The 16,427-nt window shown below is 36.1% G+C and overlaps 1 protein-coding gene across 1 annotated transcript in view; it reads right to left on the bottom strand.

Moving 5' to 3' along the window:
- The window catches only part of DPP10 (dipeptidyl peptidase like 10), a 502,021-nt gene that overhangs the window by 330,346 nt on the left and 155,248 nt on the right, over positions 1-16,427 (bottom strand). The window contains exon 4 of the mRNA XM_030323703.1: positions 5,145-5,239. Within this exon, the coding sequence (XP_030179563.1) occupies positions 5,145-5,239 (95 nt within the window). The remainder of the gene's footprint in view (positions 1-5,144; positions 5,240-16,427) is intronic.

Consider the following 16,427-nt stretch of genomic DNA (forward strand, 5'->3'; position numbering starts at 1 on the left):
AAATATTCCAATCCTTGCTGAAAAATATTACCTTATTTCCATTCTCCTGAATGTGCATTGATGGTGTGAATATAGTATGATACTTCTTTGATGCCTAAGAGTTGGAAATTATGAACATCATCTAATTAAATACAAATGATCATTTTTAAAATGAATATGGGTGTACAAAGGAACTACATACTTTCAAGGTGAATAATAAAAAAAAATGTCAGAAATATAAATGTATCTAATGATAGGGAGTGGTTATTGCTTTTGGATAGAAGACGGATATGCCCAAACTGAAGACTGAATTCTACTCCTGAAACCAATATTGCACTCTATGTTAACTAAAAATTAAATTAAATAATATATTATTATTGTTATATTTTATATTAAACAATATAATGCCAATGTAAAGAATTATGCTGGCTGGGGCACCTGTGTGGCTCAGTTGGTTCAGCATCTGACTTCAGCTCAGGTCATGGTCTCCTCATCCTCGAGTTCGAGCCCCACGTTGGGCTCTGCGCTGATGGCTCAGAGCCTGGACCCTGCTCTAGATTCTGTGTCTTCTTCTCTCTGCCCCTCCCCCACTCAAGCTCTATCTCTCTCAAAAATAAACATTAAAACAATTAAAAAAAAAAGAATCATGATGACTGGAACATCAAGTAGTCATGAGTTTTCATCTTCTAACTTAAAGGAAATCACTTACTTCTTTGTCAAATAGTTGACAATAGCCAGTAAGTGATACTAACTTGTTGGAACAATAACAACATGTCTCAATTAGAAGTACCCCAGAAAATTATATGAAATCTGGGTTCATACTTTTGGCCTGTCCTCTGCCCTATCCAAAGAAGAGAAATCCAAGGCCAAATGATTATATTCATGCCTGCTGGTCTTCTTTTCCAGGACTGTCCATAAAAAGAAGAAACATGTCTCAAGAAAATGAAGGTGGAAGCTTCAGCTGAAAATCTTTTCTGACAGAAAAAGAGAACCATTCCTTGTTGTCATCTTAAGAAAAAAAACAAAAAAACTAAAAACGACCTGTTAATTATCTCATGGTTTCCCTGGTATTCCTGCCTAGAACCAGATCTTGCAAATTTCCACTACTGATGTTCTCGACTAGCCAATTTTTGTTGTCGTTGGAAGGAGCTGTCTTGTGCATTGTAGAATGTTTAGTGGCATCTGTGACTAGATTCCCATGGCACACTCACTGCTCATCTCCAGCCATAACAATCAAGAATGTCTTCAGACTTGCAAAATGTCTCTTGATGACAAAGTTAGACCAACTGAGAACCACTGCTCGAAAGAAAGAAACTGTATTGTCATGCACACAGCAACTGCATAAGTGTGCAATTCCTGTGATTTCATTGGCCCATCAATATTAGTTACAATACTGATATTACTCACTACCAGGATACCAACACATAGTGCTAAAGCTAGATCTTAAAACAAAAACAAAAACAAAAACAAATTCTCCAGGATTAGAGCCAACATATAAAGCCACTCAGGCAGTCAGAACTGTCTAATAACCTATCTTTATTTTAATTTTTTCCAAGTTTTTATTTAAATTCCAGTTAGCATAATATTACTTTCAGGGATAGAATTTAGTGATTCATAACTTACATACAACACCCAGTGCTCATCACAATAAGTGCCCTCCTTATCTTTATTTCAAATTTTAAGAGGTGAAATTTTGGGTGTCTCTATCCAGTAAGTATTTATTGGTGCCAGAATTTTTTGATAGGGCACCTATTTCCTTCAACATGAACTGAAAAATAAGTTTCTTGATTTCATGGTGGTAAAAAATCAGTTGGATCTATTCCCTCCACCCCCACAGACCTAGTGGCAAAACAAATTAAAAAAATAAATAGAAATATTATGATGGCATGCAAGCCAATGGAAGATCTCTCCACACACAATGAGTCAATAAATACTCCCTGGTTCCAGTCAAACCTACTATTTTTTTAATGGCCTATAAAAAGATAGTTGGACCCCCCCAAAATGTGTAGCTAACATTTTCCTTGGAATCATCTGCTTCCATATATGAAGTTCCTCCCTCTAGTATGTTTTTAAAAGCTTGCAGATTTTCAGAATCAAAAAGATATGAGTCTTATCCATCAATCACCCATTTCCATATTAGTACATCAGGCCCATGTTTCCAATTCCCTTCTAATTTAAACTGGTGATTTGACAGAACTATTTATGGTTGCTGGTGTATTCTGCTAAGACCACTGGTGATATTCAATTTACTGACAGCAGAAAGAATACAGCTAATACTTATGAAACATTTCTTCATTATTTCATTGTGAATGAGCTTTTGTTTGAAATAGTCTGGCTTTAAGAGATAAAATTTCCAAACACTTAAAAATGATTAAGAGCAGTTTTGAGGCTAAACCAGTTCTTTTGCACAACTCAAATTGTGCAAAATTTAACAATTTAAAACTTCAAAAAGTTATATACTCTTTAATTTCCTCGTTCATTAAAAAATCTACCTATCTTCAATCCAAAAGAAGCCTTAAGACAATAATTTTAGGAAAATGATGTACTTTTGTTTTATTTTTGAAAGCCGGGTCCAGTATTATTGTTACTCAGAGTCTGCTAACCACGATTACATAGCTAAAAAGTACACACTATTCATATTTAAAATATTTTTAAGAGGGAAATCACAATGTGGTGTTATCTTAATTTTTATAATAAAATGACTGTTACATTTTAGACTGTTACATTTGGTATTTCCTACCAAATAATAAGCTATTCTGTTATCACATTTCTATCAGTAATGTGTTTATTTTCTTAATTGACTTGGCACTTTGACTACACAGCCTTTATAGTGATCATAGCCAATTAATTATGATTCTAATTAAAATATTGATAATTGTTCAATGAAAAAAACTGCTGTGTTAATAAAATTCTTATGCTCTAGTAAGAGATTTTTTTTCAACAGAATGGCCTTTGAGGAAAGTAAATCCAGACTTTAGCCTAGCATGAGCTTTGAAAATACAACTACATTTAATAATGCTATCATGGAGTGGGGAGGAAATGATTAAATGAATTCCTCTGAAGAAATATAGAATCATGGTTGTATATTTGTTTTTTGTTTTCTTTTACAGTTTTCAGTTAACTAGTTGCAAATATATGCCACACTCCAATCCCTTATCCTTGCACCAACCCCCCCCCCCCGCCCACAGTCAATTCGACACCTCTAGGACTTATAAATTGCTTAATTATCTGTGTTGTGAGATAAATGTCTTTAGGGAGCCCATGAATCTTAGAAGATCAGTAAATTGGAATATTTGCTAAATATGACTCTGTGGTAATTAAGAGTCATTGCCTACATACAAGAGAGTAGAAGAGACCTCAAAAGGATTCAAAAAGATTAAACACACATGCACAAAGATAAAATGGTATTAATCAACACATGGAGAAACTACAGCAAGATGAGGTGGGGGTGGTGTGAGGTACCAACAAAACATGTATCATAGAAGCTAAGAAAGCAAGGACCAAATGTCGAAAAAAATACATAATCTGTGACCACAGTGAAGACCTCACCAGCCTGTATAAAGGCAAAGGTCAGTAAGGAATAGTCACATAACTGAATCTTCATGTACTGAATGCCTATAACTAACTTAAACGTCTGGCCACTGAAGGTCTATACTCCACATCAAAAATGACACTTTATGATAAAACAACAAAACAACAGCAACAACAAAATGCATTTAGTTTTTTTCCCTAAACTAATTTTACTGACAATCAATTCATACTGACTTTAATCAGCCAATCATTAGCATACCCTCTGTCATTACCAATTCCTGCTTTCTGCCTTCTATCCTACGGAAGGCTTCTTTTCCATTCATTTCAACATCTCTTGGTAATTCCTCAGCCTTTTCTCTAGTATCCCTGAGGACCATGCAATTAAAAAATAATACACATTGCTCTATTCTGTTTATTAAACTTTTTCATTAGGGTTAGTATTTTCTGCCCTAAGGAAATCCATTTATTTAGAAAGTGAGTAATACGCCTTATGAACAGTTGCATTCAGAAGCTGTCCCTCTAATCTCTGTGAATTAACCGATGAGTTTAAAAACAAAAATGTCTTTATTCTGTTAGTTGCTGACCTAATTACTAAAGTACATCAGATGTTTGGTTTAATATAGCTTAATAGATATATAACTATATAAGCACTTCATGATTTCAATGACTATTTTTTTCTTAATATATAAAAATACTAAACAAGAGAAGGTTCCAGTATATTTCACCTGGCCATCCTATAATAAACATGAAGTCTTGAGGTCTATTTCAGATGTACAAGTAGAAAAAAGAAAAAAAAAAGTAGCTCATGATTTGCTCACTGATTTAATTTGCATAGAAGGTCCTCTGAGGCTCTGGACTATGGCTTTATACAAAGCCATGTTATAGGTAATATACTGAACCTTTGATTATATAAAACTGTCAGCAAATAACTGTGCACTATTTTTCAGTGGTGTTTGACAACTGAATTTTGAGTATCTGCAACATTTCATTCATTAACACTCACTCAACAAATAATCATCACAAAATCTAGCCTTAAGAAATTTGAATTTACAAGAAAGACAAGATTCATATTCTTTTGTAAGAGCAAAACAAATACATTCCATTATTTAAACATTGTCAGGCTAACCAGTGATTCTGGAGAAGCAAACTGAAAATGATAGAAGCCTAAATCATAAAAGCAAAACACATCAACTCCAGCAGAAGGCCAGTTTTAGAAAGCCTGCCTTCTGCTTGATCCAGAAAACCACAACAAAATTAGAAGTCAGGAAGAATGAAAACTGGGAGAAAAAGGTTGTGATAACTTGTGTCAGATTTTTTTTTTAATCTTGATATTCATATGACTGATTTTACATAGAAAATATTGGAAGAAATATTCACTGTAAGGAAATTTCATTCTTAGAAACATTTCTCATTTACTAAAATGGGGAGATATGAAGAGAAATGGAGAGAAATGAAGCAGATGGTCACATGGGCATTTTCTATTAATAGATGTACTGATTCTAATGATATTCCAGCCCTCTTTACCTGAAATGTTTTGCAGGTGCTGGAACTGAAGAAGAAAAAAGTTAAGTGCACCTAGAGAGCATTCAAAACAACACTGAAATGCATAAAGTAATTAATTTTTCATTACTTACAAAAGTTGTGTTTTCCAATAATAATGTGGTGGCATTTGTTTCTATATTCAGTTTAATGACATGTCCATTCTCGCTTTTATACACCACATCTGTATCTGCAACAACAAAGATATTAACAATTGACAAACACATTTACTAGGTAATGCAATGAACTGTAGAGGAGAAAATGTGCATAACAAACAGACACACTTAGAACAATCATTGTTAGCCTTTAATAACGGAGCAAATTTTTGTATTTGGCTCACATTAATCTTCTGCAGTGATCAGGAAGCCTGGCTAGCACATGGTCTATTGTGCAGTGAAAACAGGGTTAGTGAGAGGGCCACTCAGGTTTCTGGTTTAACAACTAAAAATTAATTAAAATACGGGAAATCTGCTGCCCATTCCGGGATGAGAAAGAAGGGACAAAAAATGCCTCCAGTTACCAAGATAAGCTGTTACTGATTCATAATCCAGTTAAGCTGACAATAAAGGCTGTCATTTACCGTAACTGGACACAAGTCTAAGCTACTCCTACTGGACCACCCTCATGCACACTTTATGCTTCCCGTCCTACCACCCCTCAATTCCCATCCAATCTTTCTCCTTAGGGTTGGGAATTTTGTCTCTGACAGGTTATCTGGCTTGTGTGACCACAGCCCAAAATCTCTGAGGGAAATGAGGTTTTTTTAAATAACCACATGGCTTCTGGACAGTTGTTGATCTTATATATGAGTTAACTTCAACCACATATGTCAGGAAATTAAATCATCCTAAGAATATGTCAGACTGAAAATATCAACAGGAGGGAAAGCTGTCAGAGAGGATACTCAGAAGTTAAATATATACATATTACATATACGTGTGTGTGTGTGTGTGTGTGTGTGTGTGTGTGTAAAAAATACCCAAATAAAAGTAGACATGAGTGTTTTTTTAATGATAATCTTCTGTCCAATTTTGCTCAATTCTAACTTTTGCATAGTATTGCACCTCCCTAACCCTCTGTCCATTCTTGGAAGAAAGGCAATATTGAAGGAGTTTGGGTCCACTATCCACAGTGAATGAAGTTATACAAGATACAATTTCTCAGAACCCAAATGTCTTCACATGTATAATGGTAAACAAGTACTCCATGGTGGGTTATGAAGATTATATGGAAATGTCTGAAAATTCAGACAGAACTAGGTTTTCTCGCTTGTTCTCTAGTCATTTCAATATTATAAAAAGCTATAGTCAGAAATCATATGATGAGAAGCAATCAATACTAGCAGAAATTTGTCTTTTTTGTATCTGTGTTTCATTTAAGAAGACTGAGAGTTCAATATGACTCTCCTACTAAGGTTAAGGATGGCACAGGAGGCCAGTAGTTCCTCTTGAGCTTAATGAGGACAATGGAACATTGAATCAGGAACAACAAATGGTGTTTTAAGAAAGTAGGAAAAGAGGCAAAAAAAAAATAAAAGATATTCAAGTTACTTTCTGAAGCAGGCCGTATGGGCAGATCTTCAAAATAAGGCCTGTATCACCTTCTGAACTTCTCTCATCAGCTATAAATAAACTGAGTTCTCCTCTCACTAACTTTACCTGTTGTCTTTTCTAGTGATGTAGAACAAACAACAGTTGTACACAAATAATAAATATTTATTTTGATTTATATTCCTTTCCTCTCTGGCCTTTCTTTTCTACCCTGTGTTTAGAATCATAACTCAGCAGCAACACTGGTCTGGGTTATTCATTTGGCTTTGCCAGCTGATTCGAGTCTTCTTTCTGCTCTCAGTTAATGTTTGCATGAATAAAGAGTCGAACCTTAACACCTCTGTTATTTTTCTTGATATTCTCAATTCTGGACCACCTCTTGATATTGAAGACCCGACAAGCATGCCTTATCAAGACATCCTCATAATATTTTCACTATAAGTCAAAGGAAAAAAATTTTCCCCTTTCTATTATACTGTGAAGATACAACCAAAAGCCAGCAATGTGTGGTTCTTCTTCTAGAGGACAAACACATCACAGAATTCTAAACAGGGATGAGGTCTTTGGCCTTAAGAAGGAAGAAGAGCTCAGAGAGCAACTGTAATATGAATAGTGGTTCCTCTTCAGTGGAAGGGTTAGAGTAATGTATGGCTCCAGAGTCTCTCACATTAAGAGAAAACTCTAAGCAGGTGATGGATTATATCAAGAGTAGAGGAAGGAAAATTAGGTTTTGTTCTCCTTAGAACCAAAGTAGAAGGAAGCGAAGTTTGTTTGAGAAGATAAATACTAAATTTAATATTTGAAAAGTAAATTTTGCTGAATAATTACTTAGACTTGAAAAACATGTACAGAGATTTGAGATTTACAAATACCTTGAGATCTGTACACCTGCAAATGTTACCACTAGACTCAACATTGCATTAGCAGGAGAAAACTACTTTCTTTAATTCAAGTGTAACTCTCTAGCTTAAAATTTAATACAGATTTTGGCATGAATTATTTAAATTTTTTTAATGTTGTTTTAAATGTTTATTTAAACTCACAGAGTGTGAGTGGGGGAGGGGCAGAGAGAGAGACAGAGAGGGGGAGAGAGAGAGAGAGAGAGAGAGAGAGAGAGAGAGAGAGAGAGAGAGAATCTGAAGCAGGCTCCAGGCTCTGAGCTGTCAGCACAGAGCCTGATGCAGGGCTTGAACTCACAAACCATGCGATCATGACCTGAGCCAAAGATGGATGCTCAACTGACTGAGCCACCCAGGCACCCCTGCATGAATTATTTTAAAAGCATCTAATATCTGCCTTTATTAATTTTTTTTTTCTGTTCTTCAAAATTTGGTCTTCTGGGTCTCCTATTTATCCTATCCTGTTTGATTTATAATCACTAGTAGAATCTCCCATTTTGATACTCCTGTTATTACATTATTAAATTACTTTCTAGAACTATATTTCAAAATTGCCATGTCATATTTTGTTTAATATTAGGTGATGAGATACGACTGAGTAAGAGCAATGAATAAAGTGCATTAGCACAGAAATTTTAAGGGAGGTGTATTTGAAACATTCTTTAAAACACAGTATCATGCATGTCTATACAGCACATTGACTAAATCATCTTTCTTTCTTTCAGATCATTGAAAGTTAAGAGTCAATTGTCCTGAACACATATTTGATTCAGTCATTTTTGTTTTAAATAAAAAGGTGTGACAAGATAGAATCACTATCTAGCCTCTCTATCCTGAGGTCCAAAAATATATTCTTAGTGTCTGTCTCCCTAAATGATTATTATTAATGTAATTTCTATTCCTATTCTCCTTAATGTGTCTAACAAAAGGAAAAACATAATAGTATATTTTAGCTTTAAATCATTCAGGGGGGCACCTGGTGGCTCAGTAGGTTAAGTGTCTGTCTCTCGATTTCAGCTCAGGTCGTGATCTCACAGTTTGTGAGTTCAAGCAGGCTCCACACTGCTATCAGCGCAGGGCCTGCTTGGGATTCTCTCTCCCCCTTGCTCTCTGCCCCTCCCCTACTCTCTCATGCATGTACACCCGTGCTTTCTCTCTTTCAAAATAAATAAATAGACTTTAGATCATTCAGGTAAATGTGTTTTTTTTTTTTATTTTTATTTTAGATCTACACAAAGCAGGTAGTAAAGCACTTCACATAACAGCTCAATTCTCAATTTACTAACGACATTGAGAGAAGTGAGGCCTCGATGTTTGCTCCAAATGTTCAGGACCAAGAACCAAAGGAGACTACATCCATAAGATTTAATTTTGAGTTACTCCAAGTTCTTGCCCATAGAAATTATAAAACTATACAAACTCATTTTTTCAGAAACTCAATAAAAATTAATTAATCTGAATAATAAGCTCTTAAAACTGAGCAAATTCTTAATCATTAAACACCTGTTTAATTAATACTAACCTCAAGATGGCTGCCTCTCTGTCCACCAATCCTAAGCTATTACATCATGAAACATGGCAAACTTCAAACAGGTTCTCACAGCGAAAGACCATTAACCATTCAAGCCCAGATCCCCAGCCCTATACTTATCTCCCCACCCCCACCCAATTATCTCCTCCTTCTGGACCTTCTAAGACTGACAAAATGTTGTCCTCCATATCTGCAAAAAGTAATAAAATCAGTTTGCTTAACAGGTTATTCCGAGGGTTAACCTTCGGAAAATTCACCTTCCATGTGCATCAATATAAAAGTACTTTCTTGTTTTTGTTGTCATTGATGTTATTATTGATAATGTAAGTATGCATTTAATTTTGATAGGATAATTTGCTTTGAACATTTCAAAACAAAATCTATCATCTATCTATAAAGACAGTTTTCAAAAACTGAAAAAAAAGTGTGGCAAATCAACTATTTTGGAGATATTAATTCAAATATGATCTTTGTTTTTTTTTTTTTTAAATCTGTTTTGGGGGCACCGGGGTGGCTCAGTCAGTTAGGCATCAGACTTTTGACTTCTGCTCAGGTCATGATCTCACAGTTTCATGAGTTTGGGCCCCACATGGGGCTCTGTGCTGACAGCATAGAGCCTGCTTGAGATTATCCCTCTCTCTCTGCATCTCTGCTCACATTCTCCCTTTTGCAAAAAATTTTTTAAAAAATCTGTTTTTGATATCTAAAATAAAAACTCCATGGCGTCTAAAATCTCTTAAGTCACATTCAAATAATGAACTAAAAAAAATCTAAAAACAGTGAAAGAAAATAATGAAACGATTACCACAGAAAATGCTCAAATGATTTTTGAAAGAATTTGTTAAATATCAAGTTAAGATTTAATCATTTAACATATCAACATTAAATCTGGAATACTGAACTAATCATATTTGAAACACAGCAGACCCCTCATTCATCTCTCCTAAAACACTGCTCATAACTATGCAAAAGTATCCTCACTTTTTTTTATTGTCACTTTTAAAGAACCACATATTTACCTGTGAAAACTGAAGACATGAAAAATGGCTTCATTTACCTTTCCTGCCTACCTCAAAATCTTGCTCTATACATACTCCTTTTTTCCCAGACATTGAGAATGAGGTAATCTTTCTCCTTTGCAAAGCAAAATGCTGTTTCATGGCCAAATCAGTATTCTCCAAACTTTTAAGTATCTTTGATTGCTGGTACCTCTTGCCAGCTACTTGTACTTTTCAGAGCATACATTTTTATTTTTAATAATAATAATTAATAATAATATAATCACCTGCATCCAGCTCTTTCACTCTCCCCCAGGTTTGTTTCAATAAACGTTCTACATAAGTTTTCTGCATTATTCTGTGCCTCTGCCCTATGTGCTGTTCTCTGTATCTTCCTGCTGTGTAGCTGCTGTCCTTATGCTGCTGAAATTGCAAATTTGCAACATTACCACTGACCTGAAATTAACCAAATCCAATGTGCTCTTCCACCAAGCTTAATCCGTACCTCACTTGATTTTGCAGTGTATGATGATGATGATGATGAACAGAAGGATTTTGAAATCATCTTTCTTGACTTTGAACCATTGCTTTGCCCTGGAATAATTTACTCAAAAATTTCTATCTGTTCTAACCCGCCTCCTTGCTACCTAAACAAAGACATCCTTTCAAGTTCAGCACTGAGCTTTATTTACTTATTTTTTTTTCCAACTGCTGTTGTCTGAGTGATCCCTTCTACTCAGACCTTCCTATACTGATTCTTCAACTTTCAACTCTGGTTCTGACCCCTCCCCGTATGCCAGTTTTGTGTGTCCAATTCTATGTCAGATCACATAAATGTCTTGCAGCTATAGAAAGGTCAGTAGACAAAAAGTCAACTCCTTATACTTATGGCTATATCCTCCTTCAAAGTTCCATATATATGCACACATGTATGTCTACTGTGTCTTCTCTACTTCTTCACCTCCTATATTAATACTGTTCTTTATAACCTTTCACTTGGAAGAGTGTTTCAGTTTTTCACATGTTCTCTATGCCTCTAGTTTATTCCAATCACACAGCCTAACACATTCTAAACACCACTTTGTATTTTGTCATATGCACCAAAAATAGTCATGGCTCACGAATAATAAAGTATAAAATCAAAGCCTGGCAGTCAGGTTACTCACTACCTGGCTTCAACATATATTTACATAGCTATTGTCACCTAATGCTCTATAAAATAGTCCAGATCATCTGTTGTTTATTCTTGTTTACACATCTTGTACCTCACCCCTACTCTATTTTGCTAATGACACACACTGCCCAGGTGCTGCCCTGACTATACCTGTGTTTCCAAGCACCATTAAGTTCCCCAAATTTACAGAGCCCTCACTCAATCTTTCCCTTTTCATAATTTCTATGTTTAATTTATTTAATATTTAATAGTATATTTCTTTAAAAATTACTATGTATTTTACGGAGCACCTGGGTGGTTCAGTCGGTTGAGGGACCGACTTCGGTTCAGGTCATGATCTCAGGGTTCATGGGTTCCAGTCCCGCATCGGGCTTTCTGCTGACAGCTCAGAACCTTGAGCCTGCTTTGGATTCTGTGTCTCCCTCCGTCTCTGCCCCTCCCCTGCTTACACTCTGTCTCTCAAAAATAAATAAATGTTAAAGTTAAAAAAAATACTATCTATTTTATTTAGTTTCAATACACTGTTTTGGGTTTTCAATTACTTTATAAACACAAGAAAGGACCTATTTCTTGTTCCTTTGAGAAGCGAGAGGATTCACACCCACAGATCTTACTATCTATATTAACATGAGTTTACCATTCAACTGTCTGCACTAATATGACTTTAATATTTCAGGAAACTCTTGCCAGGAAGATGAGGTTGCAAATAACTTCATCTCCTCCACTCCTACAGAGAACTTTGTGAAAACCCATTTGTTTGAAAAACAGAATACTGGACTAGTACCTACTAAAGCAAATATCTCTTTCTCAGAACAATACACAGCTCAACCAAATGACTGATGACTATTTGAGAGCCTCCCCAAACCCTCACCTCCTTGAATAGATCAATCCTAAACTCCTACAACACAAACTCCCCCAATTCCAATCAAGACTGCTAATGACAGACCTGTCAAACTAGATCCCCCAAACCTCAAACATACCTTCCTTTCTCCGTTCTTTTCCATGTGCTGTTCATTCTCTGTCAAGACGGTGATCTCCTTTACCAAAGTGAGCAATAGCTTCAGCTGTCACCTTGATGTTTTTATTGGGGGGGGGGGCTGGGGAACCAACATTCAGTTCTTTGAAATTTCTGTATTATATAAAATATATAATATGTATAGTATATATCCAATTGAAGGATCTCAAGAAATAGTTTTCTCTGCTACAGGACTAAATCTTTCCACTATCTTTCACATGTTATGTTTTTCACTGTTACGAATTTAATTAGAAATAGATTTAGCACTAGTGACAAAGACTCCTTTCTTGACCAAAATTCAGTCAGCCTCCTCTGAGCCCTCTTCTAGACTAGTCCTTGACCTTGGCCTGTCTTTACCACATCCTGCTAAGCCAGTTTAGTTACAATATGCCCAATCATTGATGTCTGATCAAATTCTTCGCCCTCCAGCTGTGAAATCTAAGTGGTTGGACTTGCATTTAATGAGAATCCTGTTAGGCCAGTTTAGTAAGAATCCTGTAACCTCCATATGTCCTCTCAGTAATTTTCCCCTACTGCCCACCCCCCACTTGGTTCTTTGGCAATAAATCTCTAGTTCCATTTCTGTATTCAGAGTTCAGTTGAGTCTCTCTCCCTCTATAGCAATAGTCTCACTTCTATTATAATAATCATGAATAAAGTCTTCCTTACTATTTTAACAAGTGTCAGATTAATTTTTCTTTAGCATTACCTTGGAAATCTAAACTTAGGTAACCTACTTGAATAACATTCTGGTATTAAATTTAAATTATATGTTATATATTATAAATTAATATGTTATTAATATTAAATTAATGTAATTTAATAATTTACTATTAATTAAATTATATAAAATATATACATATCAATAAACTATATACATACAGTTAATCTATGAATAACATGGGTTTGAACTATACAGGTCCACTTATATGCAGATTTTTTTCAATAAATATGGTACAATACTATAAAGACAATTTCTCTTATTATTTTCTTAAAAGCACTTTGTTTTCAGGGTGCTTGGGTGACTTAGTTAAGCATCCGACTCGATCTCAGGTCAGGCCATGATCTCATGGTTCATGAAATCAAGCCTCTGTGTAGGGCTCTGCACTCACAGTGCAGAGCCTGCTTGGGATTCTCTCTCTCCCTTTCTTCTCCCTCTCCCTCTCTCCACCTCTCCCCCTCTCCCCACCCCAACTCTCTCAAAATAAACAAACTTAAAAAAAAGCATCATTTTCTTTAGCTTACTTTATTGTAAGAATTACAGTACATAATACATATAAAATACAAAACAAGTGTTAATTGACTATGTTATTGATATGGCTTCCAGTCAACACTAGGTTATTAGTAGTTAAGTTTTTAGGGAGTCAAATCTTTTTGCATAGTTTTTTTAAGTTTATTTATTTATTTTGAGAGAGAAAATGAGGAGGGGAGGGGCAGAGAGAGAGGGAGAGAGAATCCCAAGCGGACTCCGTACTGACAGCCCAGAGCCCAAACTGGAGCTCCATCTCAGGACCATGAGATCATGACCTGAGCAGATATCAAGTGTCAGACGCTTAACCCACCGAGCCAACCAGGGGCCTCAATATATGCACATTTTTTACTGTGTGGAGGGTCAGCATCCCTAACCCACATGTTGCTCAAAGAAATACACACACACACACACACACACACACACACACAGAGTTAGTTTAGTACACTAGACCAGTGGTCCACAAACTCTAGCTATGGCTATGGGACAAATCTATGTCCACCAAATTTGGTCCACAATCATGTTTATTTATTTATTCATTTATATTTCCCTGTGGATGCTTTCACACTATAATTGTAGGTTTGAATAGCTGCAACAAATGAAATGGCTCACAAAGCCTAAAATATTTACTCTCTGGTCCTTTCAAGAAAAAGTTTGCTGACCTCTGTGTTAGACTATTAATTGCTTGACTCATCATAGAAAATACATTTTGTTTACAATATTTATAAATGTTAGCTACTGATCATTGCAATTCTACTAGAAGAATGTTCTTTGGATCCCCAAAATATCTATATACTCCAAAGAGTTATTTTGTTTTGTTTTGTTTTCCAACCTGGCATGAGAAATATATTTGCCTTAAAGTGATCTGAATTCCTGGCAAATAGGATAAAGTTAGGTGCGCAAAATAAATGCATTTTCCCAAAAAGTAACCAGAATAAATGTCACCTTCATTTAAAAGTCATCGTAATTGTAAGTAATCATTAATTCATATAGAAGTGTCAATCCTATGAATGGCACTTCCTGTAATAAAGAGCCCTTTCCAGGCCCAGTAATGGAGCAGTTGATGGCCACTCAGCTAAATGATGTCTTGTTGATTTGTAGCTAAAATGTGAATAGCAGCAATTTTCTGATGATCATTTCATTCCTTAGATTATTTGCAAAAAAAAAAAAAACTCACAGAAGAGGAAAATAAAGCACCCCTCTCTAGAATTTCAAATATGTTGCCACCAAAAGGTTTGTTTGCATAATAGTGTCATAAGTACCAGATTGTAACTGTTTCAGTTTCTTAAGCTAAAACCTACAAGAGTTTTACGGAAAGTTTTCTTAACTTCAGACTCCCATAATCAAAGATGTGCTTAAGTGGTCCAGTCTACGGAAGCCTGCAGGCAAAAGGAAGACACATGCAGATTCAAGCCTTCTCTTCACTGAGTGTCTCATGTAAAATGAACATAAATGGTGCGTGTGTTTCCATGATACTAAAGGTCTAGAATTCTACTGCAGTAACACTTGCAGAAAACAGAGCTTATTTTAAAGTAACATCTAGGGGCGCCTGGGTGGCGCAGTCGGTTAAACGTCCGACTTCAGCCAGGTCACGATCTCGCGGTCCGTGAGTTCGAGCCCCGCGTCAGGCTCTGGGCTGATGGCTCAGAGCCTGGAGCCTGTTTCCAATTCTGTGTCTCCCTCTCTCTCTGCCCCTCCCCCGTTCATGCTCTGTCTCTCTCTGTCCCAAAAAAAAATAAACGTTGAAAAAAAAAAAATTAAAGTAACATCTAAAGTGCAAAATATAGGGGAACAAAAAGAAGACAAGCAGATATCTGAAGCACTTCTCTCTCCTTTCATTTTGTTTTTGCTGCAGTCAGCCACCAATATGCCACCATTTCTTTTCTCATTCTGAAGATTAAACTGGGCTGAGCTCAGCCTCCAAATGTATCTTTGGAGGTGGGGCAGGTAGCCAGTAATCCCTTAAAAAAATGAGAGTTTTCTTATTTCAGGGTCCACTCATGCAAGGCGCCTCTCTGGATGTGGAGATACTATCTGGTCCTCACCACACTGCCTTGGTGATTTGTCTGTTGCTGTGAGTAATAAACTCTCTTCGTCTCTGATGTAAAGCCCTAATGTTTTACATACAAGTTCATTTTCAAGTAGTGAAACCTCAGATCCTGCATTTATTTAAAAGGTCTCCTCCGGGGCGCCTGGGTGGCGCAGTCGGTTAAGCGTCCGACTTCAGCCAGGTCACGATCTCGCGGTCCGTGAGTTCGAGCCCCGCGTCAGGCTCTGGGCTGATGGCTCGGAGCCTGGAGCCTGTTTCAGATTCTGTGTCTCCCTCTCTCTCTGCCCCTCCCCCGTTCATGCTCTGTCTCTCTCTGTCCCAAAAATAAATAAACGTTGAAAAAAATTTAAAAAAAAAAAAATAAAAAAAAAAAATAAAAGGTCTCCTCCCTCAGGGGGCGCCTGGGTGGCTTAGTCAGTTAAGCATCTGACTTTGGCTCAGGTCAAGATCTCACAGTTTGTGGGTTTGAGCCCTGCTGTGCTGACAGCTCAGAGCTTAGAGCCTGCTTCGGATTCTGTGTCTCCCTCTCTCTATGTCCCTCCCTGGCTTGTGTTCTATCTCTCTCTCAAAAATGAATAAACATTAAAAAAATTGAAAGAAAAAAGTTTTCCTCCCTTAATTCTAAAGATCCCCCCATTTTCTCTCAAGTTTTAATTTTATTATTAATTTCTACATCACTAATAAAATAGCTTCATATTACATGGTGACATTTTATTAATTTAATCACAAATCAAATAATCTTTCATCAAACTTGTAAATTAAAAACTCAAAAATGAACATTAATTCTATACACTCAATTTGTGCTTCGATACTGCAACAATGACTATAATTTAAAGCTCTGAATTACACTATTTAAATATGTATCTGTAGAGACTTAACCACCCATCACTTAGCTATTTTGATATCCCCTTT

The sequence above is a fragment of the Lynx canadensis genome, chromosome C1 (assembly GCF_007474595.2).
Source record: "Lynx canadensis isolate LIC74 chromosome C1, mLynCan4.pri.v2, whole genome shotgun sequence".
Taxonomy (NCBI): domain Eukaryota; kingdom Metazoa; phylum Chordata; class Mammalia; order Carnivora; family Felidae; genus Lynx; species Lynx canadensis.